The sequence below is a fragment of the Heteronotia binoei genome, chromosome 9 (genome assembly GCF_032191835.1).
Source record: "Heteronotia binoei isolate CCM8104 ecotype False Entrance Well chromosome 9, APGP_CSIRO_Hbin_v1, whole genome shotgun sequence".
Taxonomy (NCBI): domain Eukaryota; kingdom Metazoa; phylum Chordata; class Lepidosauria; order Squamata; family Gekkonidae; genus Heteronotia; species Heteronotia binoei.
The window spans coordinates 121,127,331-121,154,630 of NC_083231.1; the positions used below are offsets into that span (position 1 = coordinate 121,127,331).

Consider the following 27,300-nt stretch of genomic DNA (forward strand, 5'->3'; position numbering starts at 1 on the left):
CAAAAGTGCAGAAAAGGGCACCTGGTGTTTTTGGCACTGTGTGACACAGAGTGCTGGACTACATGGGCCATTGGCCTGATCCAACATAGCTTCTCTTACATTCTTATGTGACACAGAGTGTTGGACTGGATGGGCCATTGTCCTGATCCAACAGGGCTTCTCTTATGTTCTTACGCGACACAGAGTGTTGGACTGGATGGGCCACTGGCCTGATCCAACAGGGCTTCTCTTATGTTCTTATGTGACACAGAGTGTTGGACTGGATGGGCCACTGGCCTGCTCCAACAGGGCTTTTCTTATGTTCTTATGTGACACAGAGTGTTGGACTGGATGGGTCATTGGCCTGATCCAACATGGCTTCTCTTATGCTCTTACTGTTCCTGAGCTAAGACAAAAACGTATGAGCTGGAGGCTAAAAAACTGTGAGCTAGCTCACACTAACTCAGCCTAGAGGGAACACTGGTGAGGAGAAGAGCAATTATTTAAGCTGGCCTGGGGATGAGGCGTCCTAGAGAGAGCAAGCGAAGCACAGTGATATGCAATGCAGAGCGGAGATCAACACCTCTCAGGCTTTCCTCTGTTGAGGCCAGGAAGGGAAGCTGGCGTGGGATAGCCTGACTGCGTCAGATCCTGAAAGCTAAGCTAAACAGAGTCAGGACTTGGGTGAGAGACCACCAAGGAAGACTCTGCAGAGGAAGGCAAGGGCAAACCACCTCTGTTTCTCACTTCCCTCAAAAGCCCTTTGGTGGGGCCACCATAAGTCAGCTACAATCTGAAGACACATCTGTATGTAACTGGGTACATGTTCTCCAAGCCAAGCCAGCTTTGAGAATGCATTTAAAGTTAAAGTTGTTTTCTTTCCACCCCTTCCTCCCTCCCATCTTGCAGCTCTCAAACATGTATTCTCTGGCATGTATTCTATGTGGCTCTTACATTAAGCAAATTTGGCCACCCCTGAATTGCTGTCAGATCCCCTCCTTCCAAAGGACAGAGGAAAAACTGATTTTCTCTCTTCTCTTGGAAGAGAACGACAGGATTTTTAAAAAAAAAGTAATGTAGGCAAAGTGCGTGAGGGCTGATTTATATCATGTGTTTGCACAACACTACACACCCTACATTTGCAAACAGGAGGGCCCTTGAATTGCAAACTGTGTCAGCCACAACAAATCTGTCTAATGAATCACAGAATAATAGAGTTGGAAGGGACCTCCAGGGTCATCTAGTCCAACACCCTGCACGATGCAGGAAATTCACGAACACCTCCCCCTAAATTCACAGGATCCTCATTGCTGTCAGATGGCCATCTAGCCTCTGTTTCAAAACCTCCAAGGAAGGAGAGCCCACCACCTCCCAAGGTGGAAGCCTGTTCCACTGAGGAACTGCTCTAACGGTCAGGAAGTTCTTCCTAATAGAATCCTAGAGTTGGAAGGGACCTCCAGGGTCATCTAGTCCAACCCCCTGCACAATGCAGGAAATTCACAAACATCTCCCTAAATTCACAGGATCTTCATTGCTGTCAGATGGCCACCTAGCTTCTGCTTAAAAGCCTCCAAGGAAGGAGAGCCCTCCACCTCCCAAGGAGGAAGCCTGTTCCACTGAGGAACTGCTCTAACGGTCAGGAAGTTCTTCCTCATGTTGTGCTGGAAACTCTTTGGATTTAATTTCAACCCGCTGGTTCTGGTCCGACCTTCTGGGGACCACAGAAAACTGCCTTAATGAGCAGACCACACAGATCACTTACGGAGCGCTTTCCTCTCTTCCTCCTCGGCTCGCTGCAGGATCTGGGCCGCGTGCTTCACGGGCTGCTCCTTTTCCAGCAGGGTTCTGACCCGGGTTGCCATAGAGTCCGCGCTGCTGCTGCCCTCGCTTTCTTGGGCATTGGTGTTCTCTCTGCCAAAAGACAAGCCGTGATCCACGTAGGCTTGCTTCCGTCCGTGCCCGTCCCGGTCTCCCCCTTCCGTCCACTGCGCCGCATGGGTTACCCGACGGTCACCGCGCAAGACGCTTTTCACTCTGATGCCCAGTGAGTCCAGGCTGCTGCTGTTTTCGCTTCCAGGAACGCTACTGGTCCCTTTACTGCCGGCCTCCCCTATCTTCTCCAAGATTTGTTGAAAGCCCTCCAAAATAACGGAGATCCCGCTCGAGGGCTCGGTGGCAGAAGCGGCCTGTGACTCCTTGGGAGAGCCCGTAAAGCTCTTTAAGAGAAGAGGGTCGTTAAGAGGCAGGTTTCTCGCTCCTGCTGCACTATTGCAACCTTCCGGCTCTGATCGCTCAGTAGATTTCGGCAGCCCCTCTCCTTGGGAAGCTGCTCCTGGAGACTTCAACCGCCTCTCTTCTTGCGTTGATGCCATCGGCTCTTCTGCCGCTATCGGTGCATTGCCGCTGACGTCTCCGGAATGCGTCCCTCCCCATTTTAAGCTCCCTGCGAAGCTAAGGGTTTTGGTTCGCAAAGCGTCCTCGTGAATATTCTGCCTGGCCAGGGTTTCATCCCACGACCATACTCTCTGAAGCACAGGGCTGTTCTCCTGGATGGACCCGAAAGCTCCACAGTCTTCTGTCTTTGCCGTCCTCGTAAAGGAACTCCCCAGGCCCATGGAGGAGGGGACGGAGGGGATAGGAAGAAACTGGCGCGAACTCACAGCGTCTGCCTGAGCCCAAAGTTCCTGGATCTCTTTCAGGGTTTTGGACCTCAAGAAAGGATTCCTCTCTCCCTCCTCGGAAGAACTGACGTGTAAAGAACGAGGTTCTTCGCGCGGGCTCGTCTGATCCTCTTCTTCAGAAAAAGAGGCAGAGGGCCGTTTCTCTTGACCCGCTCCGAATTCCTTTGGACTCGATCTGTCCGCCAGCACCTGAACGCGTCTTGTGGGTCCTTCTTCAGCGCTAACGAGGGCAGCTGGAACTTCTGGGGTCTCTTGACCCAATTCTGACAGCTGGGGTACGGCCGGAAGCTTGGGAAAGGTCTCTGGAGGGTGGGGGGTGGGAGCATGTGGCGCCCCCGGGTGACATTCTGCATCGCCCTGGCCGAGCAGGTCTCTGGAAGGCTTTGGCAAGAGACCTGCGAGCAGGGAAGTCTCGGGGCTGCCGTCCGAGCCCGCAGGGACAGGTACACTGTGAGCGGAAGAGTTTAAAGTTGACTGTGTGACGTTTACCACGGAGCGGGAGTCTCCTGAAAAGAATAAGAAAAATGTCAGGATTCACAGAAGTTATATTCTCAAAGGAAGAGCTCTCCTCTTCTCTCCTCCCACCTCCCAGGAATTTCTGGTGCAAGCTGAAAATATGTCTTGCCGCCAGTACCAATTAAGCTTGCAACGTATCTGGGATTCCATTTCAAGACCGAAAGCTGCAGAGTTCAGGCCTTTTTTCTCTCTGCTTCCCTACTGAATGCCTAGTATGATAAAGAGAGAACTATATTGAGATATATACTGAGACGGATGAGGGAACTTACAGTTCGAAAGTTTAACTCCTCATCACCCAGAGTTAAGAACATCAGAAGAGCTCTGCTGGATCAGACCAGTGGTCCATCTAGTCCAGCATCCTGTTTCACACAGTGGCCTACCAGTTCTTCTGGATGGCCAACAACAGGGCAGAGAGGCTGAGGCCTTCATAAGGACATCAGAAGAGCCCTGCTGAATTAGACCAGAGAGGGTCCATCTAGCCCAGCCTCCTGTCTCACACAGTGGACGACCAGTTCCTCTGGAGGGACAATTACAGGGCAGAGAGGCTGAGGCCTTTAGAAGAACCTCAGAAGAGCCCTGCTGGATCAGACCAGTGGTCCATCTAGACCAGCCTTCTGTCTCACATAGTGGCCAACCAGTTCCTCTGGAGGGCCAACAACAGGGCAGAAAGGCTGAGGCCTTCCCTGATAAAAACATTGGTTAGGCCTTGCTGGTTCTGACCACTGGTCCATCTAGTCCAGCATCCTGTCTCACTCAGTGGCCAGCCAGTTCCTTTGGACAACAACAGAGCAGAGAGGACAAGACTTTCCCCTGAGGTTGCCTCCTGGCTCTGGGATTCAGAGGATTAGTGCCTCTGAAGGTGGAGATTCCCCTCAGTCACCATGGCTAGTAGCCACTGAGAGATATAACCTCCACAAATCTAATCTCCTTTTAGAAACTGCAAGTGGAGGAGTGGGAAATCCAACCCGGTTCTCCCAGATAAGAGAGCTCTGGCTGCCCCAAGGCCATTCCAGCAGATGCAAGTGGAGGAGTGAGGAATCAAACCCGGTTCTCCCAGATAAGAGAGCTTCGGCTGACCCAAGGCCATCCCAGCAGGTGCAAGTGGAGGAGTGAGGAATCAAACCCAGTTCTCCCAGATAAGAGAGCTCTGGCTGACCCAAGGCCATTCCAGCAGCTGCAAGTGGAGGAGTGGGGAATCAAACCCAGTTCTCCCAGATAAGAGAGCTCTGGCTGACCCAAGGCCATTCCATCAGCTGCAAGTGGAGGAGTGGGGAATCAAACCCGGTTCTCCCAGATAAGAGAGCTGTGGCTGACCCAAGGCCATTCCAGCAGCTGCGAGTGGAGGAGTGGGGAATCAAACCCGGTTCTCCCAGATAAGAGAGCTATGGCTGACCCAAGGCCATTCCAGCAGCCGCAAGTGGAGGAGTGGGGAATCAAACCCGGTTCTCCCAGATAAGAGAGCTCTGGCTGCCCCAAGGCCATTCCAGCAGCTGCAAGTGGAGGAGTGGGGAATCAAACCCGGTTCTCCCAGATAACAGAGCTCTGGCTGACCCAAGGCCATTCCAGCAGCTGCAAGGAGAGGAGTGGGGAATCCAACCCGGTTCTCCCAGATAAGAAAGCTCTGGCTGCCCCAAGGCCATTCCAGCAGCTGCAAGTGGAGGAGTGGGGAATCCAACCTGGTTCTCCCAGATAAGAGAGCTCTGGCTGAACCAAGGCCATTCCAGCAGCTGCAAGTGGAGGAGTGGGGAATCAAACCCGGTTCTCCCAGATTAAGAGAGCTCTGGCTGACGTAAGGCCATTCCAGTAGCTGCAAGTGGAGGAGTGGGGAATCCAACCCGGTTCTCCCAGATAAGGGAGCTATGGCTGACCCAAGGCCATTCCAGCAGGTGCAAGTGGAAGAGTGGGGAATTAAACCCAGTTCTCCAAGATAAGAGAGCTATGGCTGACCCAAGGCCATGCCAGCAGCTGCAAGTGGAGGAGTGGGGAATCCAACCTGGTTCTCCCAGATAAGAGAGCTCTGGCTGAACCAAGGCCATTCCAGCAGCTGTAAGTGGAGGAGTGGGGAATCAAACCCGGTTCTCCCAGATTAAGAGAGCTCTGGCTGACGTAAGGCCATTCCAGCAGCTGCAAGTGGAGGAGTGGGGAATCCAACCCGGTTCTCCCAGATAAGGGAGCTATGGCTGACCCAAGGCCATTCCAGCAGCTGCAAGTGGAAGAGTGGGGAATTAAACCCAGTTCCCCCAGATAAGAGAGCTATGGCTGACCCAAGGCCATGCCAGCAGGTGCAAGTGGAAGAGTGGGGAATTAAACCCAGTTCTCCAAGATAAGAGAGCTATGGCTGACCCAAGGCCATGCCAGCAGCTGCAAGTGGAGGAGTGGGGAATCCAACCCGGTTCTCCCAGATAAGAGAGCTCTGGCTGACTCGAGGCCATCCCAGCAGGTGAAAGTGGAGGAGTGGGGAATCCAACCTGGTTCTCCCAGGTAAGAGAGCTATGGCTGACCCAAGGCCATTCCAGCAGCTGCAAGTGGAGGAGTGGGGAACCAAACCCGGTTCTCCCAGCTAAGAGAGCTCTGGCTGATGCAAGGCCATTCCAGCAGCTGCAAGTGGAGGAGTGGGGAATCCAACCCGGTTCTCCCAGATAAGAGCGCTCTGGCTGAACCAAGGCCATTCCAGCAGCTGTAAGTGGAGGAGTGGGGAATCAAAACCGGTTCTCCCAGATTAAGAGAGCTCTGGCTGACGTAAGGCCATTCCAGCAGCTGCAAGTGGAGGAGTGGGGAATCCAACCCGGTTCTCCCAGATAAGGGAGCTATGGCTGACCCAAGGCCATTCCAGCAGGTGCAAGTGGAAGAGTGGGGAATTAAACCCAGTTCCCCCAGATAAGAGAGCTATGGCTGACCCAAGGCCATGCCAGCAGGTGCAAGTGGAAGAGTGGGGAATTAAACCCAGTTCTCCAAGATAAGAGAGCTATGGCTGACCCAAGGCCATGCCAGCAGCTGCAAGTGGAGGAGTGGGGAATCCAACCCGGTTCTCCCAGATAAGAGAGCTCTGGCTGACTCGAGGCCATCCCAGCAGGTGAAAGTGGAGGAGTGGGGAATCCAACCTGGTTCTCCCAGGTAAGAGAGCTATGGCTGACCCAAGGCCATTCCAGCAGCTGCAAGTGGAGGAGTGGGGAACCAAACCCAGTTCTCCCAGCTAAGAGAGCTCTGGCTGATGCAAGGCCATTCCAGCAGCTGCAAGTGGAGGAGTGGGGAATCCAACCCGGTTCTCCCAGATAAGAGAGCTCTGGCTGACCCAAGGCCATTCCAGCAGCTGCAAGTGGAGGAGTGGGGAATCCAACCCGGTTCTCCCAGATAAGGGAGCTATGGCTGACCCAAGGCCATTCCAGCAGCTGCAAGTGGAGGAGTGGGGAATCAAACCCGGTTCTCCCAGATAAGAGTCCGCACACTTCAACACTACACGAAACTGGTTGTCCTGTTGCCTTCAGGAACTTGGAAACTACGGGCAACTTGACTACAAAGCCAGCAAACCCCTGAATGCCGGAGAGTAACATCTGCAGCCACACGGCAATGCTCAGTGAAGGGCAAATGAAGCTTCCTGCCGTACCTTCTGATGCCTGAAAGCCTTGCCTGAACGCATCAGTCGAGGCCTTCATCATTCGGAGCTCCGATGGTGAGAATTCTATTTCCCGGATGGGCCCTCTGGGCAGGAAGGGAGTCAGGATGGACGAAGGTGACTGATCGATGCCCAGATTACGGAGGTACACCTGCGCGAGGAGAGAAGGAAATTAACCTGGGCATGCAGCCGAGATGGATGCGGCCTGCTGCAATGGATCATCTCAAAATATTGCCTACCTAAGCCAACCCTCGAGAGTTCAAGGAGAGGGAAATCGCTCTGTGGGCGAGCTTGCGCAGACAAAGGGCTTTAAAAAAAAAAATTAGATATTTAAATCAGACCATTCCAACACCTTGCAAAAGGGCTACTGCCTTCTTGAGAAGGTAATTATTGAGAAACCAGCTTTCATACATCAGTCATAATGGGCAATGTTAAAGAATTTCAGTTCTTCCCTTGGATTCCTTTAAATAATATTTTACAGTTATCTTTATTTCCAAATTTAAAATATGTCTACAGGTAGCCGCGTTACGGCTCGTCCCGGATGGGCATGTTTTAATAATAAAATGCTACATAATCAGTACATTCAAATTACCTCAAAGGAGGGGAAAATTCTCATAGAATCATAGAGCAGAGGTCCATCAGTGGCTATCAGCCACAGCATATTGTAGGAACTCTGTCTGGGGCAGGTATGCTCTGTATTCTTGGTGCTTGGGGGCAGGGGCTTCTAATGACCTGGTCCCACTGATGGACCTACTGATGGCGTCTGGGGTTTTTTGCCACTGCGTGACACAGAGTGTTGGACTGGATGCGCCACTGGCCTGATCCAACATGGCTTCTCTTGTGTTCTTATGTGACACAGAGTGTTGGACTGGATGCGCCACTGGCCTGATCCAACATGGCTTCTCTTGTGTTCTTATGTGACACAGAGTGTTGGACTGGATGGGCCACTGGCCTGATCCAACATGGCTTCTCTTGTGTTCTTATGTGACACATAGTGTTGGACTGGATGGGCCATTGGCCTGATCCAACATGGCTTCTCTTGTATTCTTATGTGACACAGAGTGTTGGAAGGATGGGCCATTGCCTTGATCCAACATGGCTTCTCTTGTATTCTTATGTGACACAGAGTGTTGGACTGGATGGGCCACTGGCCTGATCCAACATGGCTTCTCTTGTGTTCTTATGTGACACAGAGTGTTGGACTGGATGGGCCATTGGCCTGATCCAACATGGCTTCTCTTTTATTCTTATGTGACACAGAGTGTTGGACTGGATGGGCCATTGGCCTGATCCAACATGGCTTCTCTTGTGTTCTTATGTGACACAGAGTGTTGGACTGGATGGGCCATTGGGCTGATCCAACATGGCTTCTCTTGTGTTCTTATGTGACACAGAGTGTTGGACTGGATGGGCCATTGGCCTGATCCAACATGGCTTCTCTTGTGTTCTTATGTGACACAGAGTGTTGAACTGGATGTGTCACTGGACTGATCCAACATGGCTTCTCTTATGTTCTTAGCTGGAAGGTACCTTCAGGGTCATCTAGTCCAACCCCCTTCACAATGCAGGAAACTCACAAATAGCTCCCCCTACATTCACAGGATCCACATTGCTGTCAGATGGCCATATAGCCTCTGTTGCAAAACCTCCAAGGAAGGAGAGCCCACCACCTCCTGAGTTGAGCCAACCCCCTGCACAATGCAGGAAACTCACAAACACCTCCCCCTAATTGCACAGGATCCACATTGCTGTCAGATGGCCCTCTAGCCTCTGTTTAAAAACCTCCAAGGAAGGAGAGCCCACCACCTCACATATGTGCCTATTCAATGCAGGAGTTCTTTCCACAGCTCCCAAAAAAGCTCATACACAACTAAATGTTACTGGGAGGGGAGTGGGGAGGGGGCAGGGAATAGATAAAGGTCATCTGAAGACAACCATCCGCAGGTCCCCAATTTTTAACTGTGTTAAGCCAAAGATCAGTGGAAAGGCATCGCTTTGCATGTGTTTTAATCCTGCAAAATGATCCTACCTGTACCTCCACCAGGTATAGAGTAGGGGAAAAATGTTCACAAGACTGTAGGTGTGCATTTAAATGTGTTTTGAAAGTTTTATTTCTCTGCACTTCCAATGGGGTGAAGAAAATTTGAGCGGGAGGAGGTATGGAAGGCTGTCCCCACAAATTATGCAGAACTGAATTATTCCGGAGGCCGTTTTTACAAACGTTATAAGGGCGTAAGGAACTGAAATATTTCAGAGAGACTGTGGACTATACTGCCCTGTATAGCGAGGCGGAATTTTCATTTTATATATTTCAAAAACACTTTTCGGTATCCTCAGTTACCCAAACAACCTGCAGTTCTCAGGAACTCAATACATGAGACCCAGTAGTTTTTCAAAACCACACAGATAAGTCTCTGTTTTACTCCAGTCTCCTTCCCAGGACAGTAGGCTTAAAAATATATAAAGAAAAGCAAAACAGTTAGATGTGCTACATCAGAGGATCTCTTACGAAGACAGACCATGAGGGATTTAAGCCATTTATATTGCTTATAGCATTTAGGCCTACGTTAGCTGCTAGAAAAGTAGGTCAGTAGTATTAGCATTATCTGAGGACGATCTTAGCCTTGAAAAAAATGATTTTGGCTCAAAAGGATGTTGCGTTCAGTTTTGGGCACCACATTTTAAGAAGGATATAGACAAGCTGGAACGGGTCCAGAGGAGGGCGACGAAGATGGTGAGGGGTCTGGAGACCAAGTCTTATGAGGAAAGGTTGAAGGAGCTGGGGATGTTTATCCTGGAGAGGAGGCGGCTGAGAGGTGATATGATCACCATCTTCAAGTACTTGAAGGGCTGTCCTATAGAGGAGGGTGTGGAATTGTTTTCTGTGGCCCCAGAAGGTCGGACCAGAACCAATGGGTTGAAATTAAATCAGAACAGTTTCTGGCTCAACATCAGGAAGAACTTCCTGACAGTGAGAACAGTTCCTCAGTGGAACAGGCTTCCTTGGGAGGTGGTGAAAACCTTGAAGGTTTTTAAACAGAGGCTGGATGGCCATCTGACAGCAATGCTGATCCTGTGAATTTAGGGGGAGGGGTTCGTGAGTTTCCTGCATTGTGCAGGGGGTTGGACTAGATGACTTCCAACTCTATGATTCTATGATTAAGCTGATGGGAACTGATCAGAGAGAGGGAAAGTCCTCACCAGATCCCACCGTCAGATCTAAAGATAGCCGGACGTTTGCAGGTGTGAGGGACCATCTGCTCATGCAGCTGGTGGGAATGAGAAAAGATGGGAGATAACTGATAGATTTTCTCAGGAAAATCCTTTATAAACCCCCAGAAATTTCTCATGGGCGGCTTCCCTACATCAGAGGGCCAGGGGCCTATCTCTGTGCAGGTTAAGCCAATGTAGAATATTAGAGATCTCTAATAAAGATGTGGGCTGATAGAAATTAGAAAGAGGAGAAGGCGGCGGTGCGGGCTTCAAGAGTGACGCAGTGTGTGTGAAAGACCCATGTGTAGCTCCCAAGCCGCAGTTCGGCCGCCCTGCTTTTCCAGTTCAGTAGTTAAGTGTATTCTATCTCTTAATCTATTGCTCTTATAATCTAATACCTCTAAGAATCTAAACCCTCACCGCCTTATCAGCTGGCTTGGAGAATGCATTGAAACTTAAAGTCGCTTTCTTTCCAGCTCTCCCTCCTCCCATCTATTTGCCTGCCTTCCTGTCTTGCAGCTCTCAAACATCTGGCGTTCACGTCTTGCGGTTCTCAAACATCTGGCATTTATTCTACGTTAAGCAACTCTGGCCACCCCCTGGTGTATAGTATGCAGCGGGCCTGTCGGCTTATGACCCTACTATGCAATCTGTCACATTCACGCTTACGCTTTGGTCTCAACTTCTGGTCCTCTCTAACTCCCGATTTCTGCAACTCCAACCTTATTGCCTTGCTTCTGGGATATCCCATCCTTTTGACCATACTGACTTCTGCTGCATAACCCACCCACCTTGAGGCTCAGTGAGATAGGTGAATTTTAAGTAGCATAAACAAAACAAAAAATATGCAAAGGGGTTGTTGTTTTTTGCTTGCTAGGTTTTTGGGGTTTTTTTTTCCTTTTTTGCTTGCTTGCTTGAGAAGCATTTGCTCCATTTCTTGAGGTCTGTGCCAGACAGGCGGCTTTCAACAAGACTGGTGTGGAAATGGCCCTGCAGAACCTCCAGCACAGCTGTCCGTCCATCTACACCACCTTTTTTTGCCTCAACAGGAGAAGAACAGCCTGGGGGTGGACTTCTGACTACTGGGCCCCACCCGCTTAAACAGGGTTGTCAAACATGTGACCCTTGGGATGCAGAAGGTTCCCAGAGGGCTCCTGTCAGGCCCGCGAGCAAGTCTGTTTCCTTCTCCTCTCTTGCTTCTTTCTGTGTCACAGCTTGCTTTGCCAGGATTTCTCAATTGCACAGAAGCTACAGAGCAAAGCCTCTATGTCCTCTATTGGCTGAGGCTCCTCTCTTGGGGAGGAACGAGGAGGGGAAGGGAGGGGAAGGTTGGTATTAACCTTTAAAGCCCTTTATGGTCAGGGACCTGCCTATCTACGGGACCGCCTTTCCCCATATATCCCCCAGAGAGCACTGCGATCAGGGACAAAAAATCTGCTGTCTGCCCCTGGCCCAAAAGAAGCCAGGCTATGCGCAACAAGATCTAGGGCCTTCTCGGTGGCGGCACCAGAACTCTGGAACACCCTCCCAGAAGCTATAAGGGCCCTGCGGGATCTGTCGGCGTTCCGCAGGGCCTGTAAGACCGAACTGTTTAGACAGGCTTTTCTGGTTGACTGAAAATGGGCTGCCACCGGACATCCTACAGAAGCTGGTGGTCATAGTCAGAACCCAATACCGCCAGACTGGATCGAGATAGCGTAATAGTTTTAAACTGATAAATGTATTATGGTTTTATATGTTTTATGGAATTGATTGTTTTTATGATACTGTAAGCCACCCTGAGTCCGCTTGCGGAGAGGGCGGGATATAAATGCAAATAAATAAATAAATAAATAATAAAGAACTAGCTTTGACGCTGGCCACAATATTGCAAGAGTGCTTAAGTATGTTCTATTTTAGGTTTTAAAAAATCTTTAATTGTGCTTATCTGTGTCCTTTATAAATTTTCCATCTCCGCTACCTGGCATTACATTTCATGACGCACACGGCCTGGCCCGACAAGGCCTCATTTATGTCAGATCAGGCCCTCATAACAAATGAGTTCAACGTCTCTGGCCCTAGAAGGCCACAGAATCCAGGAAGCTACCGCTTTGCAAGGAGTATTGCATTTGGCAAAGACCCGTCTTCCATCAGAACTGCCTTTTTAAAAAGCGACTGACCCGGCAAAATACGTGCCCGTTAACTATCAGCGGTTTGCAGGCTGCGGGTGAAGGCTGGCATGAAAGGAATATTTATAGAATCCCAAAACACACTCCGCCAGGCAATTTTGCTGCTATCGCAGGCAGGCCGAGTCTGAAGAACTTCCTCCTGCCCAAAATCCAGCTTTTAATGGGGGGCTGTAATGGAGATAAAGTCTTTTGGAAGGAACATCACAGAACGCCTGCCTGGAAGGAAGGGGCCAGAGGGTCATGCATGGCTCTTCGGAGCTGAAATTCCTCATCACTCAGCCTCAGCTTCCCCTGTCAGTTCACACTGCCAGACGCAGTCAGTTCACCCTTTCCAGCACGCCTCAGCTTCAGCGCACCTCTTCAGCCTTGCATGCTTTCTCGATGGTGAACACTCTTGGCACAAGGCCAGACGGCCTCTATTTCAGGGATGGCCAACGGTAGCTCTCCAGATGTCTTTTTTGCCTACAGCTGCCATCAGCCCCAGCTGTGGAGAAACGCCATCTGAGAGTGTTGGTGCTTCATCCAAAAAGGCAGGGATCAGTAAATCCATTCAGCAGGCTTTGTAGCCTTACCCTCACTCACCCCCTCCCTTCCTGAGCCAAACCAACAACGCTAGGGGGAAAGTCTCCTAGAGAGGCAGGAAGGGCTGTTGTTCTTGCCATGTGCTAGGCAGGAAGAGTTTTCTCAGTTTGCAGCAGGCGCTCGAGCAAGCATGTGGTGAGCAATGGAGGCTCCTGCCTGGGGGGCCCCCAGGCAGGCAGACTAAGTAAGTAATTCTCATAGGCAGATCAAGTATAGACCAGGGACAATACGATGCGTTTAAAAACCACCTTTATTTTGTTATGCTGTTTGCTGTGCTGGGCTGTGCTGTGCTAATTTTGTAGATGCAACTGTTTTTGTTCTGTGTTTTTCTTTTCCTATATTTTTCTCTTTTAAATAAATGTTTTTTCTGTTTTAAATGCTGGCAGTTCATCTCTGTACCACATAGATCCCCGACCGCTTAGACCACGCTGTGTTAAGAAGGGGGCCCCGGGGAAGGGGGAAGGCATGCAGTTGGATACGGTGCCAATCCTCCAGGGGTGCCCCAAAGAAGCGCTGAGGTCTCTGTGAAACCCAAGTGCAGGGTGGCAGAGGACCTGGAGGCCTAGCCTCACAGCTGGAAAGGGGGATTGGGAGTCCTGTTCCTCTCAATCTGAACCCCGGGACTAAGCAGGTGGTGGCAGCGCGCCCAAGGGGCAGGAGGAGACATAGCTCCCTCCAGGAGTTGGCGACTCCATAGGGAGCTGACGGGACCGGGTCTGAAGGCAGAATCGGGCCGGTTCCGCCACACTTGGCGGCAGCGGTGGGATAAGAACAAACAGAGAACTTGATTGGCCAGGCATTTTTGGTTTTTGATACGTGCAAGCACCCAGAGAAAGCAACAGCGGTTTTGTTTTCTTTTCGGGTCAACTGGAGTAGGGAAAGTTTAGCTAGTTAGGATGGAGCGTGCTAAGAAACTGGAAATCCTGAAGATGACAAAGCCACAGCTCCAGGAAGAGTGCGCAAAGCACAAGCTGGAGTGTGACAACATGACTGTAGTAGATATGAAACTCCTCCTGTTGGAGTATCATGAGCATGCAGGGGCACCTGCAAAAGTGGCCCCCACCCAGTCAGACGCAACCTTGCGGCTACAGATGGAACTGGAGAGAATGCGTATCGAGGCGGAACGAGAGAGAGAGGAACGACAAGCAGAGAGGGATGCAGTCCGCAGACAGGAGGAACGAGAGAGAGAGGAACGACAAGCAGAGAGGGATGCAGTCCGCAGACGGGAGGAAAGAGAGAGAGAGGAACGACAAGCAGAGAGGGATGCGATCCGCAGACAGGAAGAAGCAGAGATCCGCAGACGGGAACAGGAAGAGCAACGTCGCCATGAGCTTGAGGTGCTACGTATGGAAGCTGAACTAAGCAAAGAGATCCAAGTCACCCCCAAGGACTTTGCAGTGTACCAAGAGGGAGAAGACCCCTCCATGTACCTCTCCAACTTTGAGAGGGCAGCCAAACAGTGGGGGATTGCAGAGGAGGACTATATGTCTTACCTCTGTAGCAACCTGACTGGAGAGCTTTCAGCCATCTATTACAGCATGCCTATGGAAGATGGGGGGATAACTTTTGCGGCCTATAAAGCCACTGTATTTAAAAGGTTTAAACTGGGACCAGACCACTCCCGAAAGCAGTTCAGGGGTTTGGCTCCACAAGAAGGTAAATCCTATTCTGAATGTGGGGTAATGAAGGAACAGACAGTTCCAGTGTTATTGGGCCGGGATTTGGCGGTTGGCCAGTACTCTATCAAGGCTGTACCCCGCAGCCAAACCCCCAGGGGGAAGTGGGAGGAGGGAGGCAACTTTAAGGAAGCCACCTCACCACCAACCAGGGAGGGGGAAATAGCCCAGGTTACTGAGGACGAAGAGAGGGCAGTCACCCGGGAGGGGGAGGACCAGCCTGTCTCAAGCCCTGGAGTAGGGTGTTCCCAAGGGGAAGAGGGGTGTAGCTTTCCCCAAGTGCAGCAAGAGGCTGTGGATGTTCCTAGCGAGGAAGGGAACCTGTCTAGCATAAAGGATGTGCAAGCTGAAGAGACCAAGGTGGAGAGTGGAGATTTCACAGGAGGTTCTGAGAGCAGCAAGGCTAATGTGGGCTCAGAGGAGCACATAGCTGAAGGCTTGGGGGAACGGGAGCGGTTCCAGAAGGGGGTCCGGAGCGGCCTTAGGTTGGAACCGGTTCACCAAGTAGCTGTGGATCAGGGAGTGGGATCGTCCGAGACGCTCTCAAAACAGGTCGTCTTGAAGCAGGGCAGACAGGAATCCTGGGAAGCTGTGGGACCTTCCAGGCAGGAAGGGGGTCAGTTTGGTAGTGCTGAGAAACCAACCGAGGGGACTGAGAACCCAAGCCAAACCCTCAGGGGAAGGTGGGGGGAGGAGGGCAACTTTAGGGAAGCCACCTCACCACCAACCAGGGAGGGGGAGGACCAGCCTGTCTCAAACCCTGCAGGAGGGTGTGCCCAATGGGAAGAGGGGTGCCAATTTCCGCAAGGGCAGCAGGTTGCTGTGGAGTCTTCCAGGCAGGAAGGAGCTCAGTTGGTTGACACTGAAAAACCAACTGAGGGGGCGGAGAACCCAGATCAAACTTTGGCTGAGTGTTCTGGAAACAGTGGGACTAGGGGTGGCTTGAAGGAACAGATGATAGGAAGTCTGGGGGAGCCAGAAATGTTCCCGTCTGAGGTTCAAAGTGACCCGAGGCTGGAACCACTGTGTGAGTTGGCAAGGGACCAGAAGGTGGGGTTCTCAGAAGTTGAGACAGGGGATAGGGTGATGGATTTCCTGCCCCTTCATACTGGTGAATGGAAAGTGGAATGGGAGGGACCCCATGTGATTGTGGATGACCTGGGCGATGCTACTTATGTGGTGGCTACGGAGAAGACGGGAAAGGCAGTTAAAGTGGTGCAGGTGAATATACCACAGCCATTCTCTGCGAGGTCCATGGTGGTGCACATAGGTAGGAAGGAAGGAGACAAAAAGAAGCTGGGACAGCAATTGTTTGGAGCACCAGAGGTGGTTTTCTGGGAGGTCAGAGTGGACAGAGGGAACATTCCACCAATGAGGGATAAAGAAGCAACTGTGTGGGAACTGGGCAGTTTCCAACTTCAGATGTGGGGCCAGGAATTTGCTCCTTTGATGGGCCACTCACCCCAGCCACAGCAGCAACGGAGGGAGAGCACCAAACTCCAGAGGTGGTCCTGGGAGACGGAGGAGTACATCTTAAAGACTGGACATTCCTTCTGAATGCAGCAATGCGACTTGTTGGCCAGAAAGGACATGGGCACCTAGGGTGCTGGACTTTGTGTATTATTGGAGAAATACCTGAATGTTTGTGTAATGTTTTGGTTAATGGGTTTCTCCTTGTTTGGTTGGATTCTGCTACGGGGTCACCTCTGTAGGAGGCAACCCCTCCGGCTCAGAATTTAAGGAGGGGGAAGTGTGGAGAAACGCCATCTGAGAGTGTTGGTGCTTCATCCAAAAAGGCAGGGATCAGTAAATCCATTCAGCAGGCTTTGTAGCCTTACCCTCACTCACCCCCTCCCTTCCTGAGCCAAACCAACAACGCTAGGGGGAAAGTCTCCTAGAGAGGCAGGAAGGGCTGTTGTTCTTGCCATGTGCTAGGCAGGAAGAGTTTTCTCAGTTTGCAGCAGGCGCTCGAGCAAGCATGTGGTGAGCAATGGAGGCTCCTGCCTGGGGGGCCCCCAGGCAGGCAGACTAAGTAAGTAATTCTCATAGGCAGATCAAGTATAGACCAGGGACAATACGATGCGTTTAAAAACCACCTTTATTTTGTTATGCTGTTTGCTGTGCTGGGCTGTGCTGTGCTAATTTTGTAGATGCAACTGTTTTTGTTCTGTGTTTTTCTTTTCCTATATTTTTCTCTTTTAAATAAATGTTTTTTCTGTTTTAAATGCTGGCAGTTCATCTCTGTACCACATAGATCCCCGACCGCTTAGACCACGCTGTGTTAAGAAGGGGGCCCCGGGGAAGGGGGAAGGCATGCAGTTGGATACGGTGCCAATCCTCCAGGGGTGCCCCAAAGAAGCGCTGAGGTCTCTGTGAAACCCAAGTGCAGGGTGGCAGAGGACCTGGAGGCCTAACCTCACAGCTGGAAAGGGGGATTGGGAGTCCTGTTCCTCTCAATCTGAACCCCGGGACTGAGCAGGTGGTGGCAGCGCGCCCAAGGGGCAGGAGGAGACATAGCTCCCTCCAGGAGTTGGCGACTCCATAGGGAGCTGACGGGACCGGGTCTGAAGGCAGAATCGGGCCGGTTCCGCCACACCAGCCATTGGCCATGCTGGCTGGGGCTGATGGGAGTTGTAGGCAAAAAACATCTAGAGAGCTACCGTTGGCCACCCCTGCAATAGCAGAATAGTAAAATGAACAAATTCAGAAAACCTTTGCTCTGGGTTGCATTCGCATGGGAAACCATAAAACAGTAACCTGTCAGAATGCAAGAATGCCTGTTAATTGGTCTATTGCTAATAAACCTGGGTCAAAATGAGGGCATTCATTCACCTTAACCTTTCCGGAGTCTCCTTGGATGCATAAAACTATCCCCCATCGCCAGCGCATTGGCCACTTGTTGTTGTAAGGACTGGCGTGTCAGATTCTCTATGGAGTGTTCAGTTTTGGGCACCACATTTTAAGAAGGATCTAGACAAGCTGGAAGAGGTCCAGAGGAGGGCGAGGAAGAGGGTGAGGGGTCTGGAGACCCAAGTCCTGTGAAGAAAAGTTGAAGGAGCTGGGGATGTTTAGCCTGGAGAGGATGCGGCTGAGAGGTGATAGGGTCACCATCTTCAAGGACTTGAAGGGCTGTCATGTAGAGGGATGGGATGGAATTGTTTTCTGTGGCCCCAGAAGGTAGGACCAGAACCAGTGGGTTGAAATGACATCGAAAGAGTTTCCAGCTCAACATTAGGAAGAACTTCCTTACCATTAGAGTGATTCCTCAGTGGAACAGGCTTCCCCCTTGGGAGGTGGTGGGCTCTCCTTCCTTGGAGGTTTGTAAGCAGAGGCTAGATGGCCATTTGACTGCAATGAGGATCCTGTGAATTCAGGGGGAGGTATTTGCCAATGGCTGGGGCTGATGGGAGTTGTAGGCAGAAAAAAACATCTGGAGAGCTACCGTTGGCCACCCCGTGAGTCTATTTCATGGAGAGAGAGGCACGGCTTTGAAATTTCTGCATGTCTGCTAAGAACTGTGCAGTTCATCGTGTCAGAGAGGAAGGCTCGGGAGCCCGCACGCTATTTTGCGTCATTTGGTTGGCATTAATAACATATATTGCTCTGAGCTGGATGGTCCAGGCTAGCCTGATCTCATCAGATCTTGGCTAGTATTTCACTGGGAGACCCCCCCCCCCAGGAAGCCCAGGGTTGCTACGCAGAGGCGGGCAATGGCAAACCACCACTTCCGACTGGAAGGCAGTCGGAATGAAGCCAGCACAGTTGTGCACCCAGCCGGCTTGGCTTTGCTTCGCCTCCCTTCAGGGAGCAAAGGAAAGCCAGCCAGCCGTTCTGCAACTGCTGGTTTCGTTCTGAATCCCACGATCAGAAGGAAGGTGGAGCGAAGCCAGCGGCTACACAGCGGGCTGGTGTGCAACTGCTGGCTTCGCTCCGCTTCCCTTCTGATTGGGAGGGGAGAGAAACAAAGCCAGAGGATCCACAGAAGCCAGCTGGCTTCATTAGGACATAAGAGAAGCCGTGTTGGATCAGGCCAACGGCCCCTCCAGTCCAACACTCTGTGTCACATAAGAGAAGCCCTGTTGGATCAGGCCAGTGGCCCCTCCAGTCCAACACTCTGTGTCACATAAGAACATATAAGAAGCCATGTTGTATCAGGCCAGTGGCCCATCCAGTCCAACACTCTGTGTCACATAAGAACATAAGAGAAGCCATGTTGGATCAGGCCAGTGGCCCATCCAGTCCAACACTCTGTGTCACATAAGAACATAAGAGAAGCCATGTTGGATCAGTCCAGTGGCCCATCCAGTCCAACACTCTGTGTCACATAAGAACATAAGAGAAGCCATGTTGGATCAGGCCAGTGGCCCATCCAGTCCAACACACTGTGTCACATAAGAACATAAGAGAAGCCCTGTTGGATCAGGCCAGTGGCCCATCCAGTCCAACACTCTGTGTCACATAAGAACATAAGAGAAGCCATGCTGGATCAGGCCAACGGCCCCTCCAATCCAACACTCTGTGTCACATAAGAACATAAGAGAAGCCCTGTTGGATCAGACTAGTGGCCTATCCAGTCCAACACTCTGTGTCACATAAGAGAAGCCATGTTGTATCAGGCCAGTGGCCCATCCAGTCCAACACTCTGTGTCACATAGGAACATCAGAGAAGCCATGTTGGATCAGGCCAATCACCCCTCCAGGCCTACACTCTGTGTCACATAAGAACATAAGAGAAGCCATGTTGGATCAGGCCAATGGCCCATCCAGTCCAACACTCTATGTCACATAAGAACATATAAGAAGCCATGTTGGATCAGGCCAATGGCCCCTCCAGTCCTACAGTCTGTGTCACATAAGAACACAAGAGAAGCCCTGTTGGATCAGGCCAATGGCCCATCCAGTCCAACACTCTATGTCACAGAAGAACACAAGAGAAGCCCTGTTGGATCAGGCCAATGGCCGATCCAGTCCAACACTCTATGTCACATAAGAACATATAAGAAGCCATGTTGGATCAGGCCAATGGCCCCTCCAGTCCTACACTCTGTGTCACATAAGAACATAAGAGAAGCCCTGTTGGATCAGGCCAATGGCCCATCCAGTCCAACACTCTATGTCACAGAAGAACACAAGAGAAGCCATGTTGGATCAGGCCAATGGCCCATCCAGTCCAATACTCTGTGTCACGTAACAACATAAGAGAAGTCATGTTGGATCAGGCCAATGGCTCATCCAGTCCAACACTCTGTGTCACACAGTGGCCAAAAAAACCCAAGTGCCATCAAGAGGTCCACCAGTGGAGCTAGAAGCCTAATTTGCCTAGTGGAAGGGCCAGCTGCTGGGGATTGAACCTGGGACCTTCTGCTTACCAAGCAGATGCTCTACCAGTGGACAGTGGCTCAGTGGTGGAGCATCTGCTTGGTAAGCAGAAGGTCACAGGTTCAGTTCCCAGCAGCTCCAAACAAAAAGGTTCCAGGCAAGTAGGCATGAAAAACCTCAACTTCAGATCCCTGGAGAGCCGTTGCAAGTCTGAGTAGACAAGACTGACTTTGATGGACCGAGGGTCTGATTCATAGAAGGCAGTTTCATAGGTTCATATGTTTCCCTGCTTTCAGCTGGCTCCTTTGATTAGGTCAACAAAGGTAAAATTTGGTTACACTTCCATCTCTCTCCCTTTCTATCTCTTTCTGGGGGAATATTAAGCCACATTTGTGTCTGGGTAGACACAGGCCTAAAGTCACAGAATCCTAGAGTTGGAAGGAACCTCCAGGGCCATCTAGTCCAACCCCCTGCACAATGCAGGAAACTCACAAATTCACAGGCTCTTCATTGCTGTCAGGTGGCCATCTACCCTCTGTTTCAAAACCTCCAAGGAAGGAGAGCCCACCACCTCCCGAAGAAGCCCATTCTACTGAGGAATCGCTCTAACGGTCAGGAAGTTCTTCTTCATGTTGAGCCGGAAACTCTTCTGATTTAATTTCAACCCAACAGAGGTCCCTGAAGTCCAGGGTCTGGGATGTTGCACATGTGGGAAACTATTTCACACAGATAAGCAAACAGATGCTGGGGATTCAGAAGTTTCCAGGTTCAATCCCCGGTATCTGCTTTTGGAGGGAAAGACCTTTGGCTGAGACCGGGCCCGGCCAGAGGCAGCCAAGAGGAAAAGGCCAGAGGCAACACCAGCATGGTAGCCTCATCTGGCAGCCTCAGGCCGTGTTGCCTGAAATTTGGCAAAAACAGGCAGACGTAAATGTCTCTAATGATTAATGTGCAATAGAAAAAGCCCTGAGGACTCATGAGACAGAAGGTAAAATGGCAACGAAGCAAACACAGCTGCGGTAGCTGCCAACAGTGAGGGGGAAAGCGGAAGAACGTTCAGAGGGAAAATTAGTTGCAACACAAAACAAAGAACTTACCGGTATTCTCTCTTCTATATCGATCTCCCCATCATCTGGAGTCTTCGGCAAGGGAGACCGGGTCCCCGAGGCCTCTTCCAAACTGATACGTGACTCCCCGGAAAGAAGGGAAAGCTGTCTTGGAGAAAGCCTCATGTCGACACAGCTGCTTGCCACGGAACTGCTTACTTGGTTCAGGCTGTCGGGTGAAACGTCACTGAAATGGTCCATGCTGAGCTGGCTGGCGCTGAGACGAGCGCATGGCGACACTCCGGCGTCGCCCCAATGGCCACCGGTCTTTCCTGGGTCGCCGCTCGGAGAGGCAGCTTCTTCTCGGAGCAGCTCAGCCACCCTCTCGCTGGTGATGAAGCGTTTCAGAACCTGTTCTCCGCCGACACTATCGACCGTTTCCTCGTCGCTTAAGACGGTGGACACAAGGACGGCTGTGTAGCGTTGGGCCTGCAGGTCCTCTGCTTCGGCGTCGTTTCGCTTTGCCGCCGGGGGCTCCAAAACGGTGTCCTTCTTGTGAGCAGGCCGGGGGTCCTCGGACTGCTCTATTTCCTTCCCGGCGTCGGCCCTCGAAACCTCTTGGCCGACGGCGATCACGGAGTTTTCAGACCGAGACCGGGTCAGCGGGAAAGCGCTCGGTGGCTTTTTATCAAGGCTGCACAAGCTGGCCACGGAACTTGCAGCGAGCGAAGCAGCCGGGCCCTCCCGCCGCTCGGATTGGCTCTGCTGTTTCAGCAAAATGTGGTTTAAGGGATCCGTGATGGCGCTGTAGGCCTTCTGCCGGGGGGGATCCCTGCTCGAGCTCTGCAAAGCCAGCGCATCGGACATCTTCTCGGCCGACCGGCTCGTGTTCCACACCCCGACTTTCTCCATGAAGTTAAGAGAAGGCAGAGACTGGATTTTGCCTCTAAGGGGATGCGGGGCCTGGAGGCTCTCGCTGTTCCCGATTCCGGCTTCTTGATCGCTACGGAGCGTGGGAGGCTCCTCGGTGTAAGACAGGAGGGTGCCGTCCCCGGACAGCCCACGGAGCTTCTCCACCGAAGGGATGCGGGTGGTGCCGTGGGAGCTCGTCAAAGTCTCCGTGCAGAAGGAAAACGGAGGGGGCTGAAGAGCTGACTGGACTGGCGGGGCCAAACCGGGAGCCTTCTGTGACAGGGCTCTGGCTGGAGCAATCCCTGGAGTAGAATGGTTTATGGGGTGAGCCAGGTACCCGAAAAATGACCCCTCGGCGAAAGAACGGGAGATCCCTGTATTCTTGTGCTCTCTCTTGATGCTGTAGCCTGAAAGGGTTAAGTCTTTTTTGTTCACTTCAGTCTGAGTTCCCAGTGCGGCACTGTTCACCCGCTTACCGTCGGTATCCCCAAGTGCTTGGCTTACGGTGACTTGAAAGGGTGCAGGGGTGTTACGTCTAGAAGAGGCCCCAGCTGAAACACGGTCTTCTTTGGATCTCTCACTTTCAGCTGCAGAAACCTGCTGCTGCTGCTCGTCTGGCAAAGGTCTCGGAAGCCACCCCGTAATCGTGCCAGGATCGCCCGCACCGTGCCCCTGGTTTGCCAACGCCGCCCGCAAAGTCTGGGCAGGCGAGCGTCCTGGTAAACTGGCATTTGTAAAGGGCTTTCCCTCGGAGTCGGAGAACGGCCGAGATGATTCAGGCCCAGGAGCGCTCCTTCCACCTTCTCGATGCGGCGCTACGAACGCGTCTGATTCCCTCGGTCCCGGAACCGTATTCTCTGCTAGCCAGTTTGTTTCGTTTCCCTCTGGATCTTTTCCTAAGACGCTTTTGCAGGAAGAGCTCTCGGAAGACGACAAGAATCGAGAGTCCTTAGGCAGCCCCACCTCTCGCTCCAGCATTTCCAGAAGGAGAGGGGCTGGCACGGTGCTGTCCAAAAGGAAGGGGTCGTGGCTTGGGACGGTTCCTCGAGGCGCTTCCGGGGGAAGAGATGTGGCCGATGGCTGGTTTAGCAACTTCTGCATCCCGAGGACCTGGGCGTTCCTGTCCTCGGAGACCAAGGCGTCGGTGCCCGCAACGAAGTGAGGCGGGTGCTCTCCGCTGTCGTACCCCCATTCCGTCGGCGCCGGTCTGGAAAAAGACAAGGGATACTGGGACAAGCAACTGCCAGGGCTGGTGTTACTAGGGGTCACGGTGCTGAGAGTAAACGGGTGCTGAGATAGAGAAAAGCAGTCGACATCCGAGCTGACGTCGTGGGCCGCCGCCCGTACGGCTTCGCTTGCCTGCAGGGGTCTTGACGTTTCACAAGCCGAGCTGGAATTGTCGGGTGTCCCCCTGAAACAGAGAATTTGCAGGGAGGATTATGATCCTGCTGAGCACGCCTTGGAGAAGAGGATGAAACAAAGCAGAATTCCAGGTCCAAGCAGTGCACCCAGTTAAAGTTCTCCCCCACCCCCACAAAGAGAGACAGAGACACAGAGAGAGGGACGGAGACAGAGAGAGACACAGAAAGACAGAGATAGGGACGGAGACAGAGAGAGGGATGGAGACAGAGTCAGAGAGAGACAGAGACAGGCAGGTAGAGACAGAGAGAGAGAGACAAAGACAGAGAAAGACAGACAGACAGAGAAACAGACAGAGAGAGAGGGGCAGGTAGGCAGAGACAGAGAGAGACAGACAGAGAAACAGACAAAGAGAGAGAGGCAGGCAGAGACAGAGAGAGAGACACGGAGAGAGACAGACAGACAGAGAGGCAGGCAGGCAGAGAGAGACAAAGACAGACAGAGAGAGATACACACACGGAGAGAGACAGACAGACAAAGAAACAGGCAGAGAGAGAGAGAGGCAGGCAGGCAGAGACAGAGAGAGAGAGAGAGAGAGAAAGACAGAGAGAGACAAAGAGTGAGAGAAACAGACAGAGAGAGAGAGACAGAGAGAGAGAAAGAGAGACAGAGACAAACAGACAACATATATGCAGGTTAACAACGATGTTTCAGGGAAAAATGCATTTCTAAGGGAACTTGTTTATGTATTAATTTATTTATTTGCTGACTTCCTATTTTACAGGACTCAAGGCCACTTACAACATAAATTAAAAAAACAGCTACTGGGGGGAAAAAATGACCACAATTCAAAATCACACCTTGGATTGCCAACATTTTTTTTAAAAAGAACTAAATTAATCAAATGTGATCCTCAATTTAAAAAAAAAAACATCTTCAGCTGCCTACTAAAGACTGAAACCGGGAGGGCCGAGGCACACCTCCCCAGGGAAGTTTATTCAACAGCTGAGAGGCTGCCGCCAAAAAGGCCCTTCTCTGGTGCAGCCACCCGGCAAACTTCTTCGGCTGGTGGGACGGTCAGGAGGGGCCTCTTCCTGTGACATCCAACATTCCCTCTAAGCTGCGGCGTCTTGCGAGCAAAAATTCTACTTTGTGAGCTCCTGGCATTAAAGCTGTGAGCTCCTGCATCCGTTAGTGTGCTGTGGGGTCCTCCTTGAACATATGAACATATGAAGCTGCCTTATACTGAATCAGACCTTTGGTCCATCAAAGTCAGTATTGTCTTCTCAGACTGGCAGCGGCTCTCCAGGGTCTCAAGCTGAGGTTTCTCACACCTCTTTGCCTGGACCCTTTTTTGGAGATGCCAGGGATTGAACCTGGGACCGTCTGCTTCCCAAGCAGATGCTCTACCACTGAGCCACCGTCCCTCCTTCCTGAGCCGAGACAAAAATGTGTGAGCTGGAGGCTAAAAATGGGTGAGCTGGCTCACGCTAACTCAGCTTAGAGGGCCCACTGGTGACATCATATACAGAAGATTTTAAAAACACCCTTTCATAGCACCAGCAAGCAGTAGGTTTCCCCACCTCAAAGGAGCAAAATCCGTCCCCAAGGCCTGGAAGAGGGTCTCGTTGAAGAAGGTCCGACCTTGCGTGGAATATGTCGTCAGCAGGGGGAGGTTGGGAGACAGGCGGCTGTCCTGAACTTCTGCAAAGATGACGAGCAGCACGGTGAGGTGGCACAACCGAGAAAGGCACAGCCCGCTAGTCACAGCCTTACTAATGCCACTGCCCTGCCAGCTGGCACGGGCGGCAAGAAAACCAAGTATGGTCAAAAGCTGCGCACGGCAGCAACGCGAAGCGACTGGAAAGGAGTCGCGCCGAAATACAGATTTCAAAAATGGCACGACGCCATTATTCTTAAAATACATTTCATAACAGAATTTTAAAGGAACGAGCGAGGCTCCCACTCTTCAGGAAAAGGCTCCGGTAAAGACAGAATGCATTTGAACCACCAAACGTTCCCTGTTTTCCTTCTTTTCCACTATGAGCCTCATTATTTCTGTGAAGAGCATCACCCGTTTTTCCATATTGGACAAGTTTTAATCCCGACACTCAGCACAGAGAGCCTTTTCGGTACAGTGGTTAAGTGTGCAGACTCTTATCTGAGAGAACAGGGTTTGATTCCCCACTCCTCCACTTGCAGCTGTTGGAATGGCCTTGGGTCAGCCATAGCTCTCGCAGGAGTTGTCTTTGAAAGGGCAGCTTCTGGGAGAGCCCTCTCAGCCCCACCCACCTCACAGGGTGTCTGTTGTGGGGGAGAAAGGTAAAGGAGATTGTGAGCCGCTCTGAGACTCTGAGATTCAGAGTGGAGGGTGCGATATAAATCCAACATCATCATCTTCTTATCAGGGAGAACTGGGTTTGATTCCCCACTCCTCCACTTGCAGCTCCTGGAATGGCCTTGGGTCAGTTATAGCTCTCACAGAGTTGTCCTTGAAAGGGCAGCTTCTGGGAGAGCTCTCTCAGCCCCACCCACCTGACAGGGTGTCTGTTGTGGGGGAGGGAGGTAAAGGAGATTGTGAGCCGCTCTGAGACTCAGATTCAGAGTGGAGGGTGGGATATAAATCCAGCATCTTCTTATCAGGGAGAACCGGGTTTGATTCCCCACTCCTCCACTTGCAGCTGCTGGAATGGCCTTGAGTCAGTTAAAGCTCTGGCAGAGTTGTCCTTGAAAGGGCAGCTTCTGGGAGAGCTCTCTCAGCCCCACCCACCTCACAGGGTGTCTGTTGTGGGTGAGGAAGACAAAGAAGATTGTGAGCCACTCTGAGATTCGGAGTGGAGGGCGGGATATAAATCCAACATCATCATTATCATCTTCATCATCATCATCATCATCATCATCATCATCATCGTGGGGAGAGAGATGCCAAACAATCCATTCCCCCTGAAGAGATACAGGGCAACAAACGACAAGTCTAGCAAAAGACAGATTTTAAAAACTAGGATTTTTTGTTTCTTTGTTTAACAGAAAGATGTTCCCCAATTATACTTCTTTGGAGGGAAAGGAAGAAAACATTTTGTTTTATAACAAGGAGGGAAACAGACTATCACAACAGCACAAAAGACACAAGCTCATCTATTGATTGTGAATACAGCCAACGCAGGGAAATTTCCAAACTCACATCTGCCCCAATCTCAAGTTAATGTGAGCAACATTAGCCATTTCTGCTTACGTATTTTCAACTTGACCAATCAGGACAGGACTCCTCCTAAAAGTCCTAAACACAGCAAAAAGATCATTTAGGAGTCCTGAAATGCAGATTCCACATCTGCAGTACCAAAACCACCATATGGGCTCGCTTCCTCCTGCTGCTTCCATCAGTGGATAAACATATGGAACAGAGGCCCATCAGGGGCTCTTAGCCACAGCATATTGTTGGCACTCTCTGTCTGGGGCAGTGATGCTTTGTATTCTTGGTGCTTGGGGGGTGGGGCACAGTGAAAGGGTTTCTAGCCCCACTTGTGGACCTCCTGATGGCACTTGGGTTTTTTGGCCCCTGTGTGGCACAGAGTGTTGGACTGGATGGGCCATTGGCCTGATCCAACAGGGCTTCTCTTATGTTCTTCTGTCTGGGGCAGTGATGCTTTGTATTCTTGGTGCTTGGGGGTGGGGCACAGTGGAAGGGCTTCTAGCCCCACTGTGGACCTCCTGATGGCACCTGGGTTTTTTGGCCACTGTGTGACACAGAGTGTTGGACTGGATGGGCCACTGGCCTGATCCAACAGGGCTTCTCTTACGTTTTTATGTGACACAGAGTGTTGGACTGGATGGGCCACTGGCCTGATCCAACATGGCTTCTCTTATGTTCTTATGTGACACAGAATGTTGGACTGGATGGGCCACTGGCCTGATCCAACAGGGCTTCTCTTATGTTCTTATGTGACACAGAGTGTTGGACTGGGTGGGCCATTGGCCTGATCCAACATGGCTTCTCTTATTATGTTCTAATCTTGCAGAGTAGGGGACATGCCAGCAAGGTCCAGTGCATTTGCAGGATCAAACTCTCTCTCTCGCTTCAAGGTGCCGGTTTTAACCTTTGAAGCCCTATATGGCCAGGGTCCTGCATAACTTAGGTACCGCCTTTCCCCGTGCATGCCCCAGCGAGCACTTCGGTCCGGGTCCCGAAGCCTGTTGACAGTCCCCAGCGTCAGGGAAGTGCGGCTTCAGTCAACTAGA

The 27,300-nt window shown here is 51.4% G+C and overlaps 1 protein-coding gene across 1 annotated transcript in view; it reads right to left on the bottom strand.

Moving 5' to 3' along the window:
* Positions 1–27,300, bottom strand: part of ALMS1 (ALMS1 centrosome and basal body associated protein) — a 131,626-nt gene that overhangs the window by 83,064 nt on the left and 21,262 nt on the right. The window contains exons 4-7 of the mRNA XM_060247423.1: positions 24,648–24,768; positions 20,845–23,116; positions 6,781–6,940; positions 1,742–3,166 (exon numbers count right to left, since the gene is read on the bottom strand). Of these exons, the coding sequence (XP_060103406.1) occupies positions 1,742–3,166; positions 6,781–6,940; positions 20,845–23,116; positions 24,648–24,768 (3,978 nt within the window). The remainder of the gene's footprint in view (positions 1–1,741; positions 3,167–6,780; positions 6,941–20,844; positions 23,117–24,647; positions 24,769–27,300) is intronic.